The 22,035-nt window shown below is 35.5% G+C and overlaps 1 protein-coding gene across 3 annotated transcripts in view; it reads left to right on the forward strand.

Annotated features, from left to right (window-relative positions):
* The window catches only part of CADM2 (cell adhesion molecule 2), a 1,200,411-nt gene that overhangs the window by 1,056,285 nt on the left and 122,091 nt on the right, over positions 1-22,035 (forward strand). For all 3 annotated transcript variants that reach the window (XM_070406023.1, XM_070406024.1, XM_070406025.1), the window contains one exon: positions 11,610-11,700. In XM_070406023.1, the coding sequence (XP_070262124.1) occupies positions 11,610-11,700 (91 nt within the window). The remainder of the gene's footprint in view (positions 1-11,609; positions 11,701-22,035) is intronic.

Consider the following 22,035-nt stretch of genomic DNA (forward strand, 5'->3'; position numbering starts at 1 on the left):
TATGGAACATTGATTTAGGATTTCCATCTTGTTTTACAAAATTCCTTTGAATAATTGCAAAGATTGGCTCAAATAAAAAATTTTTAGTTTATTTGATCTCTAAATCAGAAAAGATGGCATTTTTTTCTGTGGTGAGTGACAGAGTAAATATACATCTCTAAAATAATGGAAAGTTATGATTTCACCTGAAATAAAAATTCTGTGTTATTGTGGAAAGGCAAGTTTGATGAGAAATCAGAAATAAGTATTGAACACATAGTGTCAAGGAGCATGATGAAAAAAAAATATTAGGAGAAATTCCATTTTTAGGGCTAAATGCTTTAACTTTTTAATCTTGCAATATACAATTTAGAAGGACTCAGCCTATAAAATATATCACAGCAACTTTTATGTCTTTATAAAATATTAATCATAAATTTTACTGCCACTATGATGGAAGAGAGCTTCTTTAAACTTGAAATTAAAGAAAATGTTGACTTTTCATTGTGAACCACAAATGCCTGCACACTTCACATAATGAGTAACAACATAGTTTACACATGAGCAGTGGGAAAAGCCACATGCTTTTTATAAATTGAAATTCTTATTCATCTTTCTGTTTTTATGCACATCTCATTAAAACAATAACTTTTTTCTGATTTAATTTGTAGAAGAACAGGTTGTATGAGTCAGATTTTAGTTCATTCTTAGTAAGAATGATGTATTTGTACTAAGAAAAAACTATGTACAAAACAGAAAAGAAGACAATAGATCAACATTTATTTTCTTTATGTGACATTGACAAAATTACTTTAAAAAATCAGCTCTTGTTGAAAATGAACAGCACAAGAGAGATTAGAACATTTTTTTCAGAATGAGTGAACTTTCTGTGATGATGGCAGTGTTGTATATCTGTCTTAACATAGTAGCCAATAGCTAGCTATACGTGGCTACTCAGCACTTGAAGTGTGGATCTTGTTACTAAGAAATTGTGCTTTAAGTTTCACTTAATTTTAATTGATTTACATTTAAATTTAAATGGCCATATATGCCTGATTGTTACTCTATCAGATACCACCACTCTAGATGATTTCATCATAAATCAATTACCTTATGTCATTTCTTTTAGCATAGTTGGGGATAATTGAGTTAAGGATGAGTAAATGGTGAAGTAATTATACAATGTTGAGGTAGCAAGATTTTTATAAGAAATATAACACCACTGTATTTTTATACTATATCTCATACTTATGAGTCATAATTGCAAAGTAGGATAATTTTAAATCTTTTTTTTAAAGTGAGATTTCTCTTTGATTTTTGGAAGACCTCTAAAAAAATAATGCAAATCATGAAATATATTTTCCAAAAATACAACTATTTCAAAAAGTAACTCAAAACTAAAACTGAGGCCATTGGGCTCAAATATTATACTGAGCATTAATCTTGCATTTCTTTTTAGGGTGAACATTTTTCTTTATATTTTTAAAAATAAGACTCATGATTTAAATAATTATTTCAGAACTATGGAAAGTTTTATTCTGGCCTCCAAAACACCTTTCCTATTTTCTTTGTGATGCCTAACATTTTGTAATTTGCTATTTAGTTTTTTGTTTTAAGTCTAGATGTTGACATTGGAGCCATTTGTGGGTGGTGGAAGTCCATCGATTACTTGAGGCAATATGTTAGCTGTGTCCATAGAGGGCTGGGCTGTGCTTTTACAAGACTACAATGTGTAGTGCCCAAATACAGGCTCACTATCTCCGGGGTGAAATATAAACTTCTTAACAGATTATATTTTGAATGCACTATGACCTTGAAAATCAATATTGCATATTTTAAAGTTGAAGTTCTGAAGTCAGACAAGGATAGGTTGGAACTCAAGCTCTTTATGACTTCATACTAGTTAGCTTAAAACTCAATTTGCTCCTCCGGAAAATATACCTACTTTATTTTTAAATCAGATAATGCATCATAAATGCTTGGCTTTTTAGTATTTTTTAATAGAGAAGTAATATATTATTTCTTATGAATACAAAGAGGTCTAGCTAATACTTCCTATTAGGTCTATATATTGTGGAGGAAAATGGAAAAGCTTGAGAATGAAAATAATATAGTTACAAATAATATAAAGAGATTGTTTTATTTGTGATTTTGCCTAGGAAACATATTATTCACTATCACTGATATAAATCAAACATATTTAGCGATATCAAGAAAATAAAAGCATTTCTTAAATATATTTTTCTTTCCATTCATAAAAACTACAAATACAATGTCATCATCCTAAAGGAGAAAATTCCTGGAAACTATGTTCTGTAACTATGCAGTTACTGTTTTATTTGACTTTTATGATTACCTTTTTATGATGATGATTTTGCACTTTCAGATGTTTACCAAAATGGTATGGAAGGTGACATTTTAAAGATTAGGTAATGTGTGAAATAGAAATAGACCCAATGATTGACAAACAGGAACTAAGATAACTCTGCACCAAGCTGCGTAGTTTTTTGTTGTTGTTGTTTTGTTTATTTTTTAAATATATTTTATTGATTTTTTTACAGAGAAGGAGGGAGAGGGATAGAGAGTTAGAAACATCAATGAGAGAGAAACATCAATCAGCTGCTTCCTGCACACCTGCTGAGGTCCAACCCCAGAGGGTCCAGGGGTCCCCAAAGGTGTGGACGGAGTCGGCGAAGAAGGAATGACACCGAGGCAGCATTCAGTTGATCAGCAGCCTAGCCAGGTTCTCTAGCCAGGATCTCCAGCCAAGTTCTCCAGGTTCTCCAGCCAGGTTCTATCCAGGTTCTTCTGCCATGTTCTGTCTAGGTTCTGCAGTGAAGTTCTGTAGCCAGGTTCTGTCCAGGATCTTTTGCCATGTTCTCTCGCTAGGTTCTGACTCTAGGTTCTCTGTCTCTGGGTTCTGTGTCCTGTTGTCTTGTTACATCTGTATTTATACCAGTTGATTCCAATCCTATCAATCTCTATTTCAAAGGTTGGGGCGTTTCTTATCTCCATTCCAGGGAGTAAAGATTATGTAGCTTAAGTGTGATTGTTTGTAGTTAAAGTGATTAACTACCCACCTGGCACTTAGTTAAGGGGTTTTATCCCCTCCCTAACTTCAGGGAAAAATCCCTACCTGGGGAAACAACCTTTCTCAGAGAGGTGACCTTGGTTAAAACACATAGCGCTAAGGGGAGCAAACATATTAAGAACAGTATGCCATATACGCCAGGTTCCTTGAAACATATGCTGTGCAGATGTTTCTTCTCTGCAGCGACTGTGTCAAGCAGCAAGGATGGACCGGCTCCCGGAACACACCTCCTACTGGGGATGTGCCCGCAACCAAGGTACATGTCCTCGACAGTAATCCAACCAGGACCCTTGAGTCCGCAGGCCGACGCTCTATCCACTGAGCCAAACCAGTTAGGGCAAGCTGCATAGTTTTACCTGTCATTACATTCGACTTAACCTATGCAGTGCCTATTATTGTTGCATGTGTGTTAAATCAACATTGAAAGCATAAACCCTTCCATGGAAGATTTATAAAAACTAAAACAATTTTGCATCCATGTGTTCATTTCATTATTTACTATTTCTTTTTCTGTCCCCATGATGAATTTATTGCATGGTGCCTTTGATAGGGTTTATTTAAAATTATATCAAAAACATGAGCAGCTTTAAGATGCACCCCAAGGACCACTCCCAGTCTAGCTGCAAAGCGATGCAGCAGGAGTCCCTCAGTGGTGGCCAACTGAAGAACCCAGAGCAACGAGAGAGGAAGAAAACCCCATCATAACTCTCATAGACAACTGAGGGTTTGTTTGTTTGTTTGTTTGTTTGGCTGTTTGGCTGTTTGGCAATGTGAATGGGAAGCACTACATTCAGGAAAGAGCCCAGGTCAGGAATCCAACAGCCTGAGTTCTGTATCAGGTTCTGCACATAACTGCTATGTTTCCTTGTACCTTTCCGAGCCTTAGTTACTCCCATCTGCAGTTTCTCCTTTATTCAGCTTGAAATGTTTGGGACCACAATGGATTTTGATTTCTCATATTCTTTTTTAAATGCTGATATGGAGCCCCCCCCCCCCCTTTTTTAAAGAACTTTCAGAAATGTCCAAATGCCCTACCTAATGATGAAATTCAACAAGTGACTTTCTGATGACTTTTCCTAAGTAATCCATCTTTAGTACTCAAGCTCTCAAAAAGTTAAATTTCTTTCATCCCTCCAAAGCAAAACTAACCTATCAGCAAAATCAAATCAAAACTGCAATTTATATCACTTTTTCAGTCCATTAATACAAAAAAAATTTCCATTAGATAAATGTCTAGATTTTATTTATTTTGTTGTTTAGGTTATCATAAATTTCTAAATTATAAATTTCTTTATTTCTGAATATTTTACAGTTAATTATAATAACTTGAATAAGATATTGGAGAAACAAGGATTTGAAACTAAGATGTAAGTAAGGATAATAAATGGAATATAGAGAAAATGCACTTAAAATTATGCACTGTAGAGCTTACAATTTAAACGATTTATGAAATAGAATATAAACAAAAATATGGAAACATTTACTCTCTGTAATTTTACTGCTACATTGCCTTCTCCGTAAGATCTTCCTGTGGTTCAACTTTATAATAGAGATATTTGGTTTCCAGTTGCTGCCTGATCCATTCAGTTTTACACATGGCCAAATAGCTCTCTAAAACTTAGTTCTGAGCCTGATAATCACTTGGTCAAAAACTTAAGGAGATTTCTTCTTGGTTTTATTTGATAGTCAAACTCCAGCCTAACACTCAAGGCTTTTAAAATATCTCATAAAACGCTGCTCTCAGCACCCCTTTTAAGATAAGGTGCCCTATACTTTACAGTATTTCTCAAATCCTCCTAAATAGCCCATATTCTTCTCTAGGTCAACTCTTTATCCAAGTCTGCCTTGAGTTCTTTCCCTTTTTTTCCCCTCTGGAATAATTCCACCAGTTCAAATCTATGCATTCTATAAATTGTTGGAAGGGCCACTTCTCTAGGAAACTTTCTTTGTTTCTGACAAACATGTATAATCTCCTCCTAAATGACTCCCATAATACTTCATCAGAATGCTATGTTGCTTTCGTTTTTAAACTTTGCAATAGTTTAAATGATACATGATTTATCTTTCTCATTGGGACAAAATTCCTATGGATTCCTATATTTGTGGATGCATAGCAGTTGAATAGTAGTGGTAATAATGGATCTTGTACACATAGGAATTAATACCTATTTGTTGAAAAGAATAAATTATCACCACAACAGTAATGTTTCACTAGCATTAAAAGGAATTTAACAGATCATTAAAAGAAAAGTGCCTGATCATTTTGAACATTATGAAAAGAATTTTAAGAATTAAAAGGAAAGTGACCTTGGAGTTTTATTTCAAATTTGCAAACAAGAAAAATAAGTTTGTATGTCTTACATGGAGGAAATGAACAGTGTAGCACTGTGGCTGAAATGGTTTCAGTTAACTCTTGCATGTCAAAAGTGGTAGACCTTGAAATGTGGATAGAATTTGTTTTAAAGATTGTTATTTCAGGGATGCATCACAATGGCCTCAGTCAGAGTATTCAGCATTCCTTTCATTACAGAAGTAAACTATGATCTGAGAAAAGACCAAGCATCTGATATAATAAAGACTAATAATGCAAATTGACAGAACGGCTGAATGACCGGTGACTATGACACGCACTGACCACCAGGAGGCAGACACTCAATTCAGGAGCTTCTCCCGCCTCTGCAGCAGCACTAAGGATGTCTGACCGTGGGCCTAAACAGGCAGTCAGACATCCCCTGAGGGCTCCCTGACCCTGAGAGGGTGCAGGCCAGGCTGAGGGACTCCCCCCGCCCCTGAGTGCACGATTTTTGTGTACCGGGCCTCTAGTCCCATATAAATGTGCACAACTTCATTGTTCTCTAATAGTTCCCAATTTGTTGTAACAAGGAAGAGAACGATAGGTCATGAATAGAGTAAATGTAAATATTTCAGAGGTGGGCACTATTGACTTTGGGTCAGACAATGCTTTGTTGTGCAGGGCTGTCTTGTGCACTGTAGAATGCTCAACAGCACTCTGGCCTCAGCCCACTAAAGGCTGATGGTACTCCCTGTACTCTCCCCACACTGTAACAAACAAAAATGCCACCAGACACTGCCAAGAAAAATTGTCCATTAGATGATTTAATAGTAGCTTTATTAAATCTTTTCTTTTTCTAAAATCATGGTTAAAGATATAGACAATCCATTCTACTGGATCCATATATTTACTTTGATTCAAATCCTGAATTATTCAAATAGAACAGGAAGTAGTCTTACTTCCTGTTAAATTTTGAATAAGAAAATAACAATATATGCCTATCAATATATCTTTTGAGAGCAATTGTGCTTCTCTCTAAATTTTTTAGATGAGTAAAAATTAATAGTTAAGAAAAAAGTGTGCTTTCATATTTCTAGAATTTTAAAACTGGAGTCTAACAAATATTTTTTCCTGCAAAAGTCTTATAGGAAATATTATGCTTTTAAAATATGAATATTTTGTTTGCTTACTATTAAGTACTAAAATATGATTTTTGAATAAATGAATATATACCTATTTTATGTGCTTGTGCTAAACTCACAACTATCAGACATTTTGTTCAGATCTGGAGACACACAACTGAAAATGTTAAGATCTTGAATCTTGAATGCTCAAAATGTGGTAGATAAAGCTGCCATGTTAAAATTGAGTTCTTTCCCTATAAAAGATGAAAAGAAAAAATTAGTATGCAGTATTTGAATTGAAAAAATTCACTTAATAATCATGGAAAGTTGTTAACTAATGTTATCTAATGCAAAAAAAAATTGTACTAGGAAGAGAGTCAGTAATAGCCATTTAATTAAATTAAATATGAGATTAGAGTAAAAGTCAACCTAAGGTTTGTGTTAGGAATACTTAAGAGTAATTTTACATACATCAGATGCCAATAAATTTCAATTAATTTTTCTAATATTTCAGAATTAATGTACCATACTGATAAGATGTATACAAATTTGTGTGTTCATTTATTTAAGAATTTATTTACTAAGCACAGATTTTGTATAAAGCACTCTGCAGACACTGAGGATACAGCAGCGACTTTGAAAATTACACAAGATGAAAAAGCTAACATGTAGCAGAGGTATCTGACCCAATTTTGGGGTAATGAATAGTTGTCCTTAGCAAGGCTATACTAATTATTTTGCTTGGAATCCTAAAAGCAAAGATTAACCACACAAGATTTTAACCAGAAAATTTATGTAATCAGAGTCATGTTTTGAGGAGACAAGTTTATTTAGTTCTAGAAGTATGAGGGGTGAAAAATTGGTACAAGGGAGACCATTCACTAGTATGGTAAAGTAGATAAAAGAAGTGGTTGTGAAGCAATCAAAAAAGAAATGAAATTTGAAAATTATTTAGGAGGTATATCAACCAGATGTGATTAGTTGACTGGTTTAGAAAAGATAAGGAAACAAGAGGTATCTGGTGTATATAACTGAATAGAGGCTGGTGGTGTCTTTGGAATAGAGATTCCTGGAACAGGACTATATGGGGAGGGTTGCAGTCTTTGAATTCATTTTGGACATATCAAATGCACTGTGTCTTTCAGATATTCAAGTGGACATGTCAAATAGATGCGCCATACACAAAAGTGTAGCATGTAGTACAGAACTGCTCTGAGATATAAACTTGGGAGTGCTTGGTGAATAGTTAGAAACTAATAAGTTGGGTGTGGCTGAAAGGACTGAGAGAGAATTATGTGACAATAGATTGTTAATACCATTCTCAATGATCTCAATATCTAAAGGTAAATATAAGAAAACAACTGAACAGAATCTGAGAAAGAATAACTAGAAATGTTAGAGCTTAATAAGAAATGGTGGGGATGGGTAGGGTGGAGGAACATTCTTAGAGAAATCTAAAGATAATTTTTAGTAATAGTCTAATCAACATTTGAGTCTAATCAACATTTTATTTCATACCAACATTCTGATGTGAAATAAAAGAGTACTGTATTATATCCCTTGACTTTGATAACTTAGGGGTTATCTGGTGGTCTTCATAAACATTTCATAGAACTACATGTTAAGCATATTATCTGCTTTGGCATTTACTTATTAACTGAATTTTGTATTTTGATTCTAAAGAGAATGCTGAACCATACTTCAGGGTACTATTTATTATACATGTTCTCATCTCTGATAATAACTATTTAAATTAAAAAGGACAGAACTAAGAGAAATCAGACGATGTTCTGTTTTCCTCTATTCTAATAGCTACCTGCCACTATATATTTTACTTTACTGAAACAGACACTTGCCCATATCCCTTTGACACACACCATTTCTTTGCACCAAGTCCACCAGGAATAACAGGGAGATAACACGCCCTCCTCCCTCCAGGGCAATCCTCCACTGAGTACTAATGAGAATTAGTAAATATTCCCTAAATACTCTCATGCCCTGCTCATCTAGGAAAAAAGTGTGATGCATGCCCTACATTGTTTCTCGGAGTTCCACAGCAGGACTGAACCCCAGTTGCCCCTGGTGTAATCTGCTCAATAACACACTTTTTTTTAATGTCCTTTCTCTTTTAGCTAGGGTTCTCCAGAGAAACAGAACCAGATAAATACACACACACACACACACACACACACACACACACGGAATTGGCTCACATAATTATGTGGGCTGGCAAGTCTCCAGATCTTCAGGCCGAGTCAGCAAGCAAGAGACCAAAAAACCCAAATTATTTAGTTTCACTCTGAGTTCAAAAACTTGAGAACCAGAACTGATGTCATTTCAGTCTGAAGGCCAGCAGGCTCAAGACCTAAGACGTTTCAGGTTAAGTCTAAAGGCCCAAAAAAGCCAGTGCTTTCACATACAGCCATCAGGCAGGAGGAATTATTTCCTACTTGGGGGGGAGTCAGCTTTTTTTATTCTATTCAAACATTAAACTGATTAGATAAGACCCAGCTGCAATCAGCTTTATTAAGTCTGCAATTTGAATATTAGTCTCCTCCAGATTAAGAAGTACAAATTGGTTGTTAGAAAATAGTCACAAGAATGTAAGATACAGCATTGGTAATATAGTCAATTATATTGTGATAACAACGTATGGTGGTAGGTAGGCACTGGCAGTATCGGGGGAACACTTTCTAAATATATGATTGTCTAACCACTATTGTCTAACACTTTAAACCAGTACGAAATAATATTGAAAGTAAACTGAATTAAAAATAAAAAAATAAATATTGATCTCTTCCGAAAGCACTCGTACAGAAATACTTATAAAAATGTGTGGACAGCCCTAACCAGTTTGGCTCAGTGGATAGAGCATCGGCCTGCGGACTGAAAGGTCCCAGGTTAGATTCCAGTCAAGGGCATGTACCTTGGTTGCAGGCACATCCCCAGTAGGAGGTATGCAGGAGGCAGCTGATTGATGTTTCTCTCTCATCGATGTTTCTAACTCTCTATCCCTCTCCTTTCCTCTCTGTAAAAAAATTAATAAAATATATTTAAAAAATGTGTGGATAAATATCTGGACATCCCATGATGCAGTCAAGTTGACACATAAAATTAACCATCATAGTCACCCCAATTAACACAATTTTATCTTCCAAAATAATTTTTCTAATCTTTCTTCAGCCACCTTTATTTCTAGAGATAAAGCTTTTTAATTTTACATTGTCAAAAGGAAATAAAATTTTGCTATATGTATACATAGTCAAATTTCAAAAGACCATACACCTCAGTTTGTCCAGAATTATTCTGGCTCACAGCTCTTACCTTGCTTAGTTATTAATATGTTCCCTTCCCTTTTAAAAATGTTCTACTTTGAATAATAGTATATGATCATTTGAGTCAGTAACTATGATAATAATTGAAAAATTAGTGAATTATATTTAATTTTTTATTATTTTATTCTACTAATCCTATTTAATAAAAGGCTAATATGCAAATTGACCAAACTGCTGGACAACCTGTCACTATGATGCACACTGACCACCAGGGTGTGGACGCTCAATGCAGGAGATCCCCCATGGTGGCAAGTGTGCTCACACAGTGGGAGCGCAGCTTAGCCAGAAGCCCTGAGCCAGGCTCACTGCTGGGGAGCCAGCCTAAGCTGTCAGTCAGACATGAGCGCTGCCACAGAGGCAGGAGAGACTCCTGCCACAGCCTCAGTGCTCCCCAGCCTAAGCCATCAGTTGGACATCCCCCAAGGGCTCCCAGACTGCAAGAGGGCGCAGGCTGAGCTGAGGGACACCCCCCCCCCCCCCCCAGTGCACACATTTTCATGCACAGGGCCTCTAGTTAAAAATATAATAAGTATGTGTCATAGTCTTCAAATTATTTTTCTTCCTGGGTAGTTTTACACTGCAATTACTTACCATGATGTATATGTAATGCCTGTTTGTAACCTGGATATTATCATTGATTACCTTAAATGTATTTTCTTGTTTAAATGACTGAGAAAGAATAAGTTTAAAAAGTACAAATAATTTATAAGTGTAAGGTCTTTTACAGGATCATGTTTCATTTTTCTATATGTGACAAATTGATTATTTTCCTGAAATAAGATTTTAATCTAAAATTTACACACTTGATTGATACTTATTTAATTAGCTTCTAAGTCATAGAATGTGTATAACTCCAAGGTAGTTTTGTTCTTCCATCACAACTAAGACAATGATGAGAATAATTTTTGACTATCAGGAATTCTCAGAGCCTATATTGTTTATTGTGGAGACAAGAAGAGGAGGAAATTCCATGTTGACTATGGGACACACAATGCAAGGATTTAGCAACCTCTCAGAAAGAAATGAAAGTGTTTACATTGTCTCCTTCCCTTAGCTTATTTTTCATGTCTTCCATCTTTGTGTTTATTAAAAAGTATTACAAGACATAAAGTTATAACTATAAATGTCTTAAAGTATTCTTGAATATTTTTTCATTAGGGATGACTTTATTGCCTAATGGAAATAAGTAATTTTATAACAATTATATTTTAACATACTCAATAAAAAGTTAACTTTTAGTATTATTCTTAGTAACTATGTCAAATGACTTGCTAACTGTACTTTAGAGCAAGCGACTTGTGCTGAGTACCAGATTACTGCATTTTCAAAAATATTTTTCATAATGCTGTGAGACAGTAGTTGATCTTGAGTTCTTTTTGACTTCCTTATTTTGTTTCTGGTATTCCTGCAACAATGAATGGGTTGCTATTCAAATGCACATAAATGTGTTCAGTCCATAATAATGATATTCCTACCCATCTATAAATAGTTGAAGAAACAATTGGATGAAATGCTTGATATTCATCTGAACCAGTTTTTGCAATTTCACTTTTAAATTCAGATTTCAGAAATATTACAGCAGTGGTGTTCATGAGATATTCAGATATTTTTGTTAGCTTTTCATGGAAAGGATAGTAGCTTCTTAAAATGACATACTCTGTTTCACCAAATCTAAGAAATCCCTTTTAAAAAGACACCATTAAAGAAAGTGCATGAACATGCAGCATGATATACAATTTCTAAATGTATAGTTTACATACTTAATGACCTTTTCATTTTTTTTCTAGATACACCATCAGTTAAGATTATACCATCCACTCCTTTTCCACAAGAAGGACAGCCTTTAATTTTGACTTGTGAATCCAAAGGAAAACCACTGTAAGTGATTAATGAGCAATGGCGTTTTTCACTTTTGCTTCTATTCTGCTTAGATTGCAGACTTTTACTACAGAAATCCACTGCTTTTGTCTTTTCTTGGTGGGCAAAGTGATCTCTAGACCAGAACCCCCTCCCCACAACCACGTCTTCATTAAGTGTCTGTGGAAGATTGGTCTGTTTCTTTGTCATCTAGTGAAGTTTCTGGGAAGGTTTCCAGCTGTGATTTTTCCCCCCAGGAAGATATTTCAACCTGAAAGAAGTGTAGGCTTAATCAGTCAGTGTTCATATCATCAGATTGATAACAGTTGCACATTGCTGAGCTTAGTTCTCCCATGAAAAATTTGGAAAATATTGAAGCATCGTCAAAATATGCCCAAGTTTTAAAGTTAGATGGGGAAGCATTTCCTTAATAAGAGAAATCAACTCTACATTTCTTATGTAGCAGCTCCACAACACATGATTTGTGAATGTGATAATACTTGGAGGGAAGGTGAATGAAAGGGGTCATAAACTCAACATTTTCAATTGTAAACTATTTCATTATTAGAATATGAGTCCTAACATCCTTTCAACTCTAAAATTATACTTTTTAACATTCATGTTTTTAAACAGAAAACTCTGAAAGTCTACTATTTCTACAAAAATCAAATCAGTATAGATTATCCAAATAAGGATTATTCAAAGATGATTTGAAAGCCATTTGATCATTTTAATATAGCAACACTCTAGGTACAGAGATAAGTAATTTATTTGATTTTTTAAAACTTTCAATTGAGTTATATTTTGGTTTAAATATTAAGAAGAGGGATTTAATTATTTTCTCTATATAACTATATGGGAAACCTTTTGTGCAAAGTAAAATAATTACAATTGTTTTTCTAAGAATATTTGTTATTTAAGTGTAAATTACATAGTATCCATGAGAAATTTTTCTAAAAGAGTTTTAAGGCAGAAATTTGAAATGTGAACATCCTCAATTGTATGATATTGTACTTTTTAACACATTAAGCATATTCATACTTTCTTATTTTAATATTTATTGTTGATAGTATTACAGATGTCCCCTTCCTTTTTTTTTCTATTGACCCCCTCCACCAGGCACCTGCCCCTCCAAGACCTTCACCACAATATTGTCTGTGTCCATGAAATATGCATATCCTATATAATAAAAGAGTAATATGCAAATTGACCCTAATGGCAAAAAGACCTGGAATGACCGGTCTCTATGACATGCACTGACCAACAAGGGTCAGATGCTCAATGCCAGAGCTGCCCCCTGGTGGTCAATTTACTTCCACAGGGGGAGCACCACTCAGCCAGAAGCCAGCTCATGGCTGGCCAGTGCAGCGCTAAGGATATTCAACTAATGGGCTCTTGGGCTGCCAGAGGGATGTCTGACTGCCAGCTTAAGCCCAGTTCCTCGGGGAGCAGGTGGACATCCCCCAAGGGCTCCTGGACTGCAAGAGGGCACAGGCCGGGCTGAGGGACCCCCCTCCCAATGCATACATTTTTGTGCACAGGGCCTCTAGTATGCATATAAGTTTCCTGATTTCCACCCACTAGCCACCCCCACCTTCCCTCTGATATTCATCTGTCTTTTCCATGGTTCTATGTCTCTGGGTCTATTTTATTTATCAGTTTATTTTGTTGATTAGATTCCACATATGAGTGAGATCATGTGATACTTATCTGGCTTATTTCACTTAGCATAATGCTCTCTAGGTCCATCCATGCTGTTGCAAGTGGTAAGAGTTCCTTCTTTTTTTACCACTATATAATATTCCATTGTATAAATGTACCACAGCTTTTTTATCCACTCATCTGCTGATAGGTATTTGGGCTGTTTCTAAATCTTAACTATCATAAATTGTGCTGCTATGAACGTAGGGGTGTTTCAGGTTACTTAGGATATATTCCTAGAAGTGGTATCACTGGGTCAAATGGTAGTTCTATTTTTAATATTTTGAGGAAACTCCATACTGTTTTCCACAGTGGCTACACCAGTCTGCATTCCCACCAGCACTGTACTAGAGTTCCCTTTTCTCCACATCCTCACCAACATATGTTGTTTGTTGATTTGTTGATGATAGCCATTCTGACTTTATTACAGTTTTGGTATTTTAAAACTGCTTTCATTCAGTAATTATTTCCTAGAGATGTAAACATGCAGATTTAAAGAACATATTGTGAATTAGTATATCAATTTATTTTATATTATAAGAAACATTTAAAGTGTTTTATATCTTTAAAAAAAAACACATTTTTCTTAGTAGCTTTACTGGATATACCCTGCACAATTCACTTTAGTAGTTCTTACCTTCTGATAAGATTAAATTGCTTATATAAAACATTTTTCTTCTACAGAATGCTATCAAATGTGGCAGTGCATTCTAGTATTAAAGTTTCAACAAAAGCTTTTGGCTGCAAGTTGAGTACTTTAAATAGGGAAAGAAGTATAGTAGACCCTAGTCAGCTTTACACATATTTAAATCCTAATCTATTTACTGCTGAACCTGTATACGTAACACCAGAAACTTCCCCACTCTCCCTCCCATCTTCACTCCTGTTCCTTCCATGTATTATTTTCTGACTCTCTCTGTTCCCCTTCCCTCTCTTTTTTTATGCTTCTGTTTTGTTTGTTTGTTTCCATTCTCCCTTACAACCTCAGAGGTCAGCATATTGAGATATGAAGGAACATGATCAAGATCCGGGTATAGCAAAGGATTTATGATTTTAACTTCTCTCTATAGTTCTGCCCCCAAGTACATGTATGTACACTTGGAGAAAATATACAATTTATGCAATTAAATGAGGTAAGGATGGGGAAATATAGTATTCAGAATGCTTGGAAATAAATACATCCCTGTTCAAACAGCATCCAATTACCTGTCAATGATCTACTCTTTGACTCAATATTCAATCTGCACAGTAGAAACAGCATTTCATGTGAATAATGAGATTGTGAGGTCGATGTAATTAGATATGTTAAGGAGTTCATTTCCATTAGCTGAGCTGTGGTTGGATGGATGCGCATATTGAGGGTCTCTTTCAGCAACCTGGAAATAAGGTTGTCTGTGTAACCCTCTTCTGCACTGCAAATGAATGAAAAGTATAATCATCTTTCATTTATGTATTTATGTAAAGAATACAAAGACCCCAGAAGTTTAGAAAATAGAAAATGTTTTCTTACTCAGAAAGATCCTGATTAATATTACTTCGCAAATAGGTGAAATATTTTACATAGGAGAAAACCAAATCTCACCAAATGGAAACCAAATTTTCCTGATTCATCCAAATTTAAAATGGATGAGTTAAGATTTAAACCTAGTTCAATCATTGTCCAAAGTTCATATTCTTTCAGCTATTTTCTGCTACTTCCATTGCTGATTCTAAATTGTCAGTTATGTTATCCAAAGTAACTTTTGAAAAACGAGGACGTACAATAATGTTCAACACTGCAGTTCAACCCACAGAAGCTTGAAGGTGAAGAAGTAGCCAGTCTCAAGACACATTTACTCTTGCCATCCTCTTTTATCAGACTTTCTTCTGTATTTATCCCCTTTTTTCAAAACTTGCCAAATTCCTACCAACCTGACTGTTTCTAGTATGATCTTACAGCCATATATAAAAAATAAAAACCAACTCTAATTAGTATAGTAGCGCCTGGCAATTAACTCATAAGCTCCACTCCACAAGGGCTAAAATTGTCATTCTGTTTTGTCTTTATCCTCATAGGTCCCGATGTTGTGTTCTATATGCTGTGTTACAGAAGTAAATGTGTATAAAGTTCTTTTCTTATATAATATTCTCATTCCCAACTTCATTTTTACCCTTTGCTTCCCTTGTAATCTGCCAGGCCATTGATATTAAAGGTATTGCCAACATTCCTTGCTGCCTTTAGATAATTGGTTTACTTATGTCCTTCCTAATATTCTTAAAATTCACTCTTCTGAGTTTCAAAGTAACTATCACTTCCAATAAATGTAGGCATTAATTCCTTTAAAGACAGTCTAATTTCTACCCTCTCTTTAGTTTATATTGTATCTCCAACAGTGCCAGATGAGGCAGATAGGACAAAAAACAAGGGGAGATTGAAAAGAAACCATTGGATTTTCCCAGAAGGAAATCTTAGTGATCATAAAGAAAATAGTCTCACTAGAACAGAGAAAACAGAAGGCAAATTGAAATGGATTAATCAGGGAAATAGTAGGTGGTGGTGAAGCAAAGATAATGGGAGGATCACCCATTTTAGAAAGTGAATAATAAAATGGAAGAGAAATAAGGAAATAAATTTATATCAAACAGAAGTTATAAAATAAATAATAATATAAAGACTGTTCATATTTCAAGATATGGTCAAAAAAGCCTAAAAAGTGTGGGAGTAAAAATGAAAAATGTGACATCACAATACCTAAAGGCCAGGTTCCAGTTTCCTATTTTACTGCCAAATTTCCACTCCATTACCTTGGAACTATTACACCTGACTCCCCATTTTGTTATAGTGGAAACACTGAGAAGCAACATTGTGGTTCAGCTTCTGATTGGCTACCAAAACACTTGATTTCTATTATCTTTCCACTTACTTGATCCACCTATAATGAGCAGGTGGGAATCAGAAATAGATAATGGACATATGATGCTTTACATCTCATAGCTGACTTAAATAATATTTTTAATCCATGACCAAATGTTTATGATTCCTTTCAAAATGTTTGACCAATTTATGATTTTCTCAAGGGTGAGTTATTCATGGTTACTATCTTTTGTTTAAATCACAGATGATAGCGTGGCTCATTCAACTTGTGCTGATTCTCATGTTCCCAACCTGCCGTCCTGTATGCTAATGTTGTTTTCTTTGTTCTAAATGTGAGGGCCCCAGTGACTGTTTATAGACAATCGTGCCTTATTTGCCTGCTTTGGACTGAAGCCTTTTGCTGTTTTCCCGTTGAACAGCTGCATAACTTGGGCCAGGACCAAATTGCGCCACTCGACATTACTATAGAAGCATTCTATTCTTTCCTTAAAAGAGAGATTACTGTACTTGTCTGTCTATTGTTTTAATTTTAGTTTAAAGTGAGGACCAAGCTAATGCCAAACACTCTTCTTTCAAGTCCCCAGAGTTTTTGCAACCTTCTTCTTTCTTTGGCTGAATTCCCAGACAGCTTTCAGGAAGCAGCATTCTCCATTTATAGAAGTAGAGAGAGAGGTGCAGGGAAAGCTGTTATGTTACATTCAAGTTATGACCTTAAATAGTGTGGAGTTGCACCTCACATGCTATAAACAAAGAATTATCACTCATTTTATCCAATGTTTAACACTTTTTAAATATACATCAGCAAAGCAATGGGACATTTTCAGTTCCATGTGTGCGTATTTGGCATTTATTCTATAAAATAAAATTATTACAGGTATTGATAAATTTTTCTGTGTATCCAGCACAATGTTTATGTTTTACCTTCTGGTAGCCACAATTTTTCTTGTGTTCTTGTCATTATTTTAGTATATGCAAATCATAAATCCCCATTCTGTACAAAAAGAAATATTTTAATCCTTAGGAAGACAGATTGCATATTGTGTAACAATTAGTGAGGTGTGTAAGCGCAGCCACCACACAACCATTTTTTAAATGATCAAGAATATAAAAAGACATCTAAGAACATATTGATGAACGTTCCATTAGCATAATAGAGATTAAAAAATGAGTTTCAAATTAAGGCAAAATGGTTTTATATAAAGTGGGTTCTCTAGTATATACTTTTTTGCCAATCACTTGTTATTTACTAATTGTCATACAACCTAATCACAGCCAGAAGAAATGATAAAACAAAAACACACTGGGAGTTAAAAAAGCAAGTTATCGCCCAGCCTGTATGGTTCAGTGGTTGAGTCAGATTGCAAGTTCAATCCCCAGAAGTGGGTGTGTAGAAGGCAGTCAATGGTTCTCTCTTATCATTGATGTTTCTCTCTCTCTCTCTCCCCCTCTCTTCCTCTCTGAAATACTCTTCCTTCCTCAGTCCCAGTCTCCAGCCGAGAGGTTCCTAGTTGGTAGTTCTGTGGTGGTGTCTGAATCTCTGAAAAATAATCAAACAAACAAAAAGCAAGTTATCATCAATAGTGAAATGTTTTAGGCCAAAACAAGACAAAATATGAATTTTGAGGGAAATTGCTCTACAATAATAGTAATTGTATATTAGTTAACCTAATAAATAACAGGTGTTAATTTTATGATATGTGTTTCTCACCTGCCATCTATGCTATTGAAAGCCATATAATTAATAATCAGGTTGCTGTTTATTTTTCAATATAATGCCTAAGCTGTCATGCTCTTCGGCATAGTTGTGTGGTAAAGTAGAAAGAGAAATACAAAACTAGATTTGAATTACAAATATCTTTAGCCTGAGTGGTCTTGAACAAGTCACCAACCATGTCAAATATCTTTTTAATTAATATCTTATTTTTTAGAGTAATTTTAGGTTCAGTGAAATTGAGTGGAAAGTACAGAGTTCCTAAGTACATACCCCTGTCCCCACACATGCACAGCCTTCCCCACTATCCACATGCCACAAAATAGTGGTATACTTATAGCTATTTTTGTTGAAGTTAAATAGGAATTGTGAGCTGAAAGAAGAGGAGGCATGAACCCTGTAAAAATATAGCTAGAAGTGGGAAACTACCATCCCAAGCCATGGGATGGCACTTTCATAATGTTAAGGCAGAACATTTTTTAGAAAACTTGGAAAGAATTGGATGGGGTAGAGAATGAGTTTGGGTTCAACAAATGTGGAAAAGGCTGCACTCTAGAGTAGTTCTGCTGGGATGATGGAACTACTCTGTTAGTGAGTTTTGACAGAAAACTAAAGCAGGAGATATGGAAAGCCTTAAGCAACCAGAACTAAGTGAATGGCATGGCTCATGAAGAGGTGAGTGTCCACAAGCTGTGATGTTGACCATCTTGTTTTGACATAGATTTCCAAGTTCACTCATGGGGATTGTCTTATTTAAACAACACACTATCCTGTTGTGAAAAGTTTACAAAGACTCATAATTATTTCCATTTTGTAGAGGATAATAAGTCTTGTGATGATTACATGACCTTTGTCAATCATACAGCTCATTGGGAATATATCCTTTGAAAATAAAATTAACAGCACTTATGGTTATGTTTTATTGTTTATAGAGTTTTCAGTTTTCCAATAATACTGATTTTTCACAGTAACCTGGTAAGGTTGACAAGAATGAGATAGTTTTCCTAAACTACTAAAAAAGCCCATTTACCAAATAGTTGTAAAATATTACCAGTTATTTAAGCTTAAACCTGTGATAGTATATATAAATATTATATAAAGTGTTTCTAAAAATATCTAAATAGTTTCTACCTAGAATTATGATTATATGTAAAATTATGCTATTGTTATATACATTTTTAAAAGCCAGTTATATTATAATCTTAACTTTATATATCTTTAAGAAGATTAAGATTGCAGGTCACAAGTACAAAGCAATATCAATGGAAACACAATGCCAATGTCACAAATATAATGGGAAGCCTTACAGGGTAAATAGAATAAGCAGAAAGTTAAAAGTAAACACTCCTCAAAAGTATGTCTTTTTTTTGTTAAATATTATGCTAATACTAGTGTCCCAGTGCACAAAATTCATGCATGGGGGCAGGGAGTTCTCTCAGCCCAGCCTGAACCCTCTCCAATTGGGGACCCCTTGGAAGATGTCTGACCATTGGTTTAGGCTCTATCCTGGCAACTGAACATCCCTCTCACAGTCTGGGACTGCTGGCTTCTAACCACTCACCTGCCTGTCTGCCTGATCACCTCTAGCTGCCTCTGCCTGCCTGCCTGATTGCCCCTAGCTGCCTCTGCCTGCCTGCCTGACTGCCCCCAACTGCCCTCCCTTGCCAGCCTGATCACCTCTAACTGCCTCAGCACCCACCACCATGGCTTTGTTCAGAAGGAAGTCGGACATCCAGAAGATGGCCAGTTGACCTGGTCTAATTAGCATATTACTCTTTTAGTAGTATAGATTATATAGGATAGGATTGCTTAAATGGGGGTAAAAGCCTTTTTCAGCAAGAAGAGATGCTCTTGGCAGGCAAAAACACATAATCCCTATATCTGGACTGATAGCCAGTCATATGCACTGTACTGCCAAGCTGGTCATTAAAAAATTGAACTGCTTTCTTACACCTTACACCAAATAGCTGTTGCCCTTAAAACCCCTTCTCAGCCCCCACCTTAGGTTCTCCCTTCGTAGTTCACCCAGATTAGGTTCTGATTGGTCAGTTTCTATGCCAGTCAGTGTCAAAAGCTCCACCTCCTAGGCAGCCATTGGCTCCTCACACTTCACCCAGATTTCGTCCTGATTGGTCAGTTTCTATGCCAGTCAAGTGTCAATAGCTCCACTTTCTAGGCAGCCATTGGCTCCTCGCACTTCACCCAGATTTGGTTCTGATTGGTCTGTTTCTATGCCAGTCAGCATCTCTGGGTCTGATCAAAGAGGCGGGCCTGATCAGCAGACTCTGTGGAGGCTTGGAGAGAAACAGAGGCATGGCTGCTGGTGAAGCCTGGAGAGAAAGAGAGAGGCAGTGGCTAATCAACATCTGCCACTGAGGCTGCAGATCAGACCCTGCCTCTCTCTCTGCAGACCTCTCTCTGGGCCTGATCCGCAGCCCCTTCAGCAGTCAGTGCTGGGTTGCTGGCCCAGCACCAGCTGCAGTCAGTGCTGGTCACCACGGCCACCCAGCACTGACCTCCGGTGTTAGGTTGAGCCTTGGTCCTTACGGACCCTGGCTCTTTATATATACTATATATATATAGATATCACCAAAACAATTTACTGAATAAACGTAAGGGTCTTCTTATCATAGAGATACTTTTGAAATGGCAGTCCTTAGATAATGAAGGTTACAGGATATTTAGGATGTTTTTATTTCTTTGTGTTCTAATATCTAGAGAAATACAAAATTCTCTCAATTAATTAATTAAAAGTTAAAGGCAAAATAGTCCATACTTTTCCAAAATGTTCTCAAAGGAAATTAGCTCTAAATGTATATAATTTTTAAAAATATATCCATGTGCTGTCCTTTTCCTGTGTGGTTCTTTTCCTGAGACCCATATGGTCTTTTGCTTCCATCTCATGGCTTCAAAATTTAATTACACATTAACTCTCTGGAAACACACAAGTGCTTATCTTGGAAATGAGACCGAATATATTTGGTTTGGTTTTGGAAACAAGATGCTGACTCTGGGCAATCTCCACTGCTGTTATTTGGGCTGGGCATCTGTGGTATGTTGGGCACTCAATCACTTTCAATTAAACATCCCTACGTCTTGTGAAAGTCCCATAAGTTGTGCAGAACCCCGATTATAGATCCATAGAGGAAATGTACTTCTTGAACATTTCCAGGTAAGCAGTTTTCTTGCAACAAAAAGCCAATTATTTTGAGGGATTATGTAAATCTTCTGTAGAAAACTTTCACACAAAAAAGTCTCAGTATGTTTAGGACACCATTGTGGAATGATGCTGTCATACACATTGATTAGATTTTCAAGCTGCACTTTTGGGCTCATGGGTTTAAAACTGTGTAGTGTTTATATATATTAATTATAAGATTACACCTAAGCATTTTACTTTTTATCTAAAGATCTATAAACATTGCTTGTGTTTTTATATAAAAAACAATTCATTAAAATGATAATTATAGCAAAATTACAGAAACAAAAAAATCACTCACCATTTAAAAAATATGAAATACTATATTACATCCTTGATTAAAGAAATTCTTAACCCATTGCTCAACATGTAATTTCTTTTCATATTGTGTGTCATAACATTAGAGCAAATACCAGTGTGGTCAAGTTTGCTAAGAAATAGATTACACTCTGCTTGTATTAAATATTTTGATTTTCACTTTTGTAAAATATATACAGAAAAAAATATGGGAATAAAAGTAATTTAGATTCACTCTAGACATTGGGTATTATTTCAATTAATGTTGAAATTGAGAAAATATTTTCCTCAGAGAGCCATTTACTCAAACTTAGAAATCTAAAGAGGATTTTCTGCATTGCACACATGTTTTTAAAATGCATGGTGTATATTGATTCACTTTTTCAGGTATTCCCACAATCATATAGAAGTTCTTAAACTTCAACATTTGAACAAAAAATACTTAAACAGCAACCCAAATTGTAGAAAATGTGAACATTTACAAATGTCTCCAATTAGAGTAGGAAGAATCTGTCAGTGATTGATGATGGCCTTAAAGCCCAACTCTTGCAAATTCAGAGTACTAAAAATATCTTGGCTGCTTCAAGGAAAGGA

The sequence above is a fragment of the Myotis yumanensis genome, unplaced genomic scaffold (genome assembly GCF_028538775.1).
Source record: "Myotis yumanensis isolate MYYU_CA2020_CCGP unplaced genomic scaffold, mMyoYum1.0.hap1 SCAF_2, whole genome shotgun sequence".
Lineage (NCBI taxonomy): Eukaryota > Metazoa > Chordata > Mammalia > Chiroptera > Vespertilionidae > Myotis > Myotis yumanensis.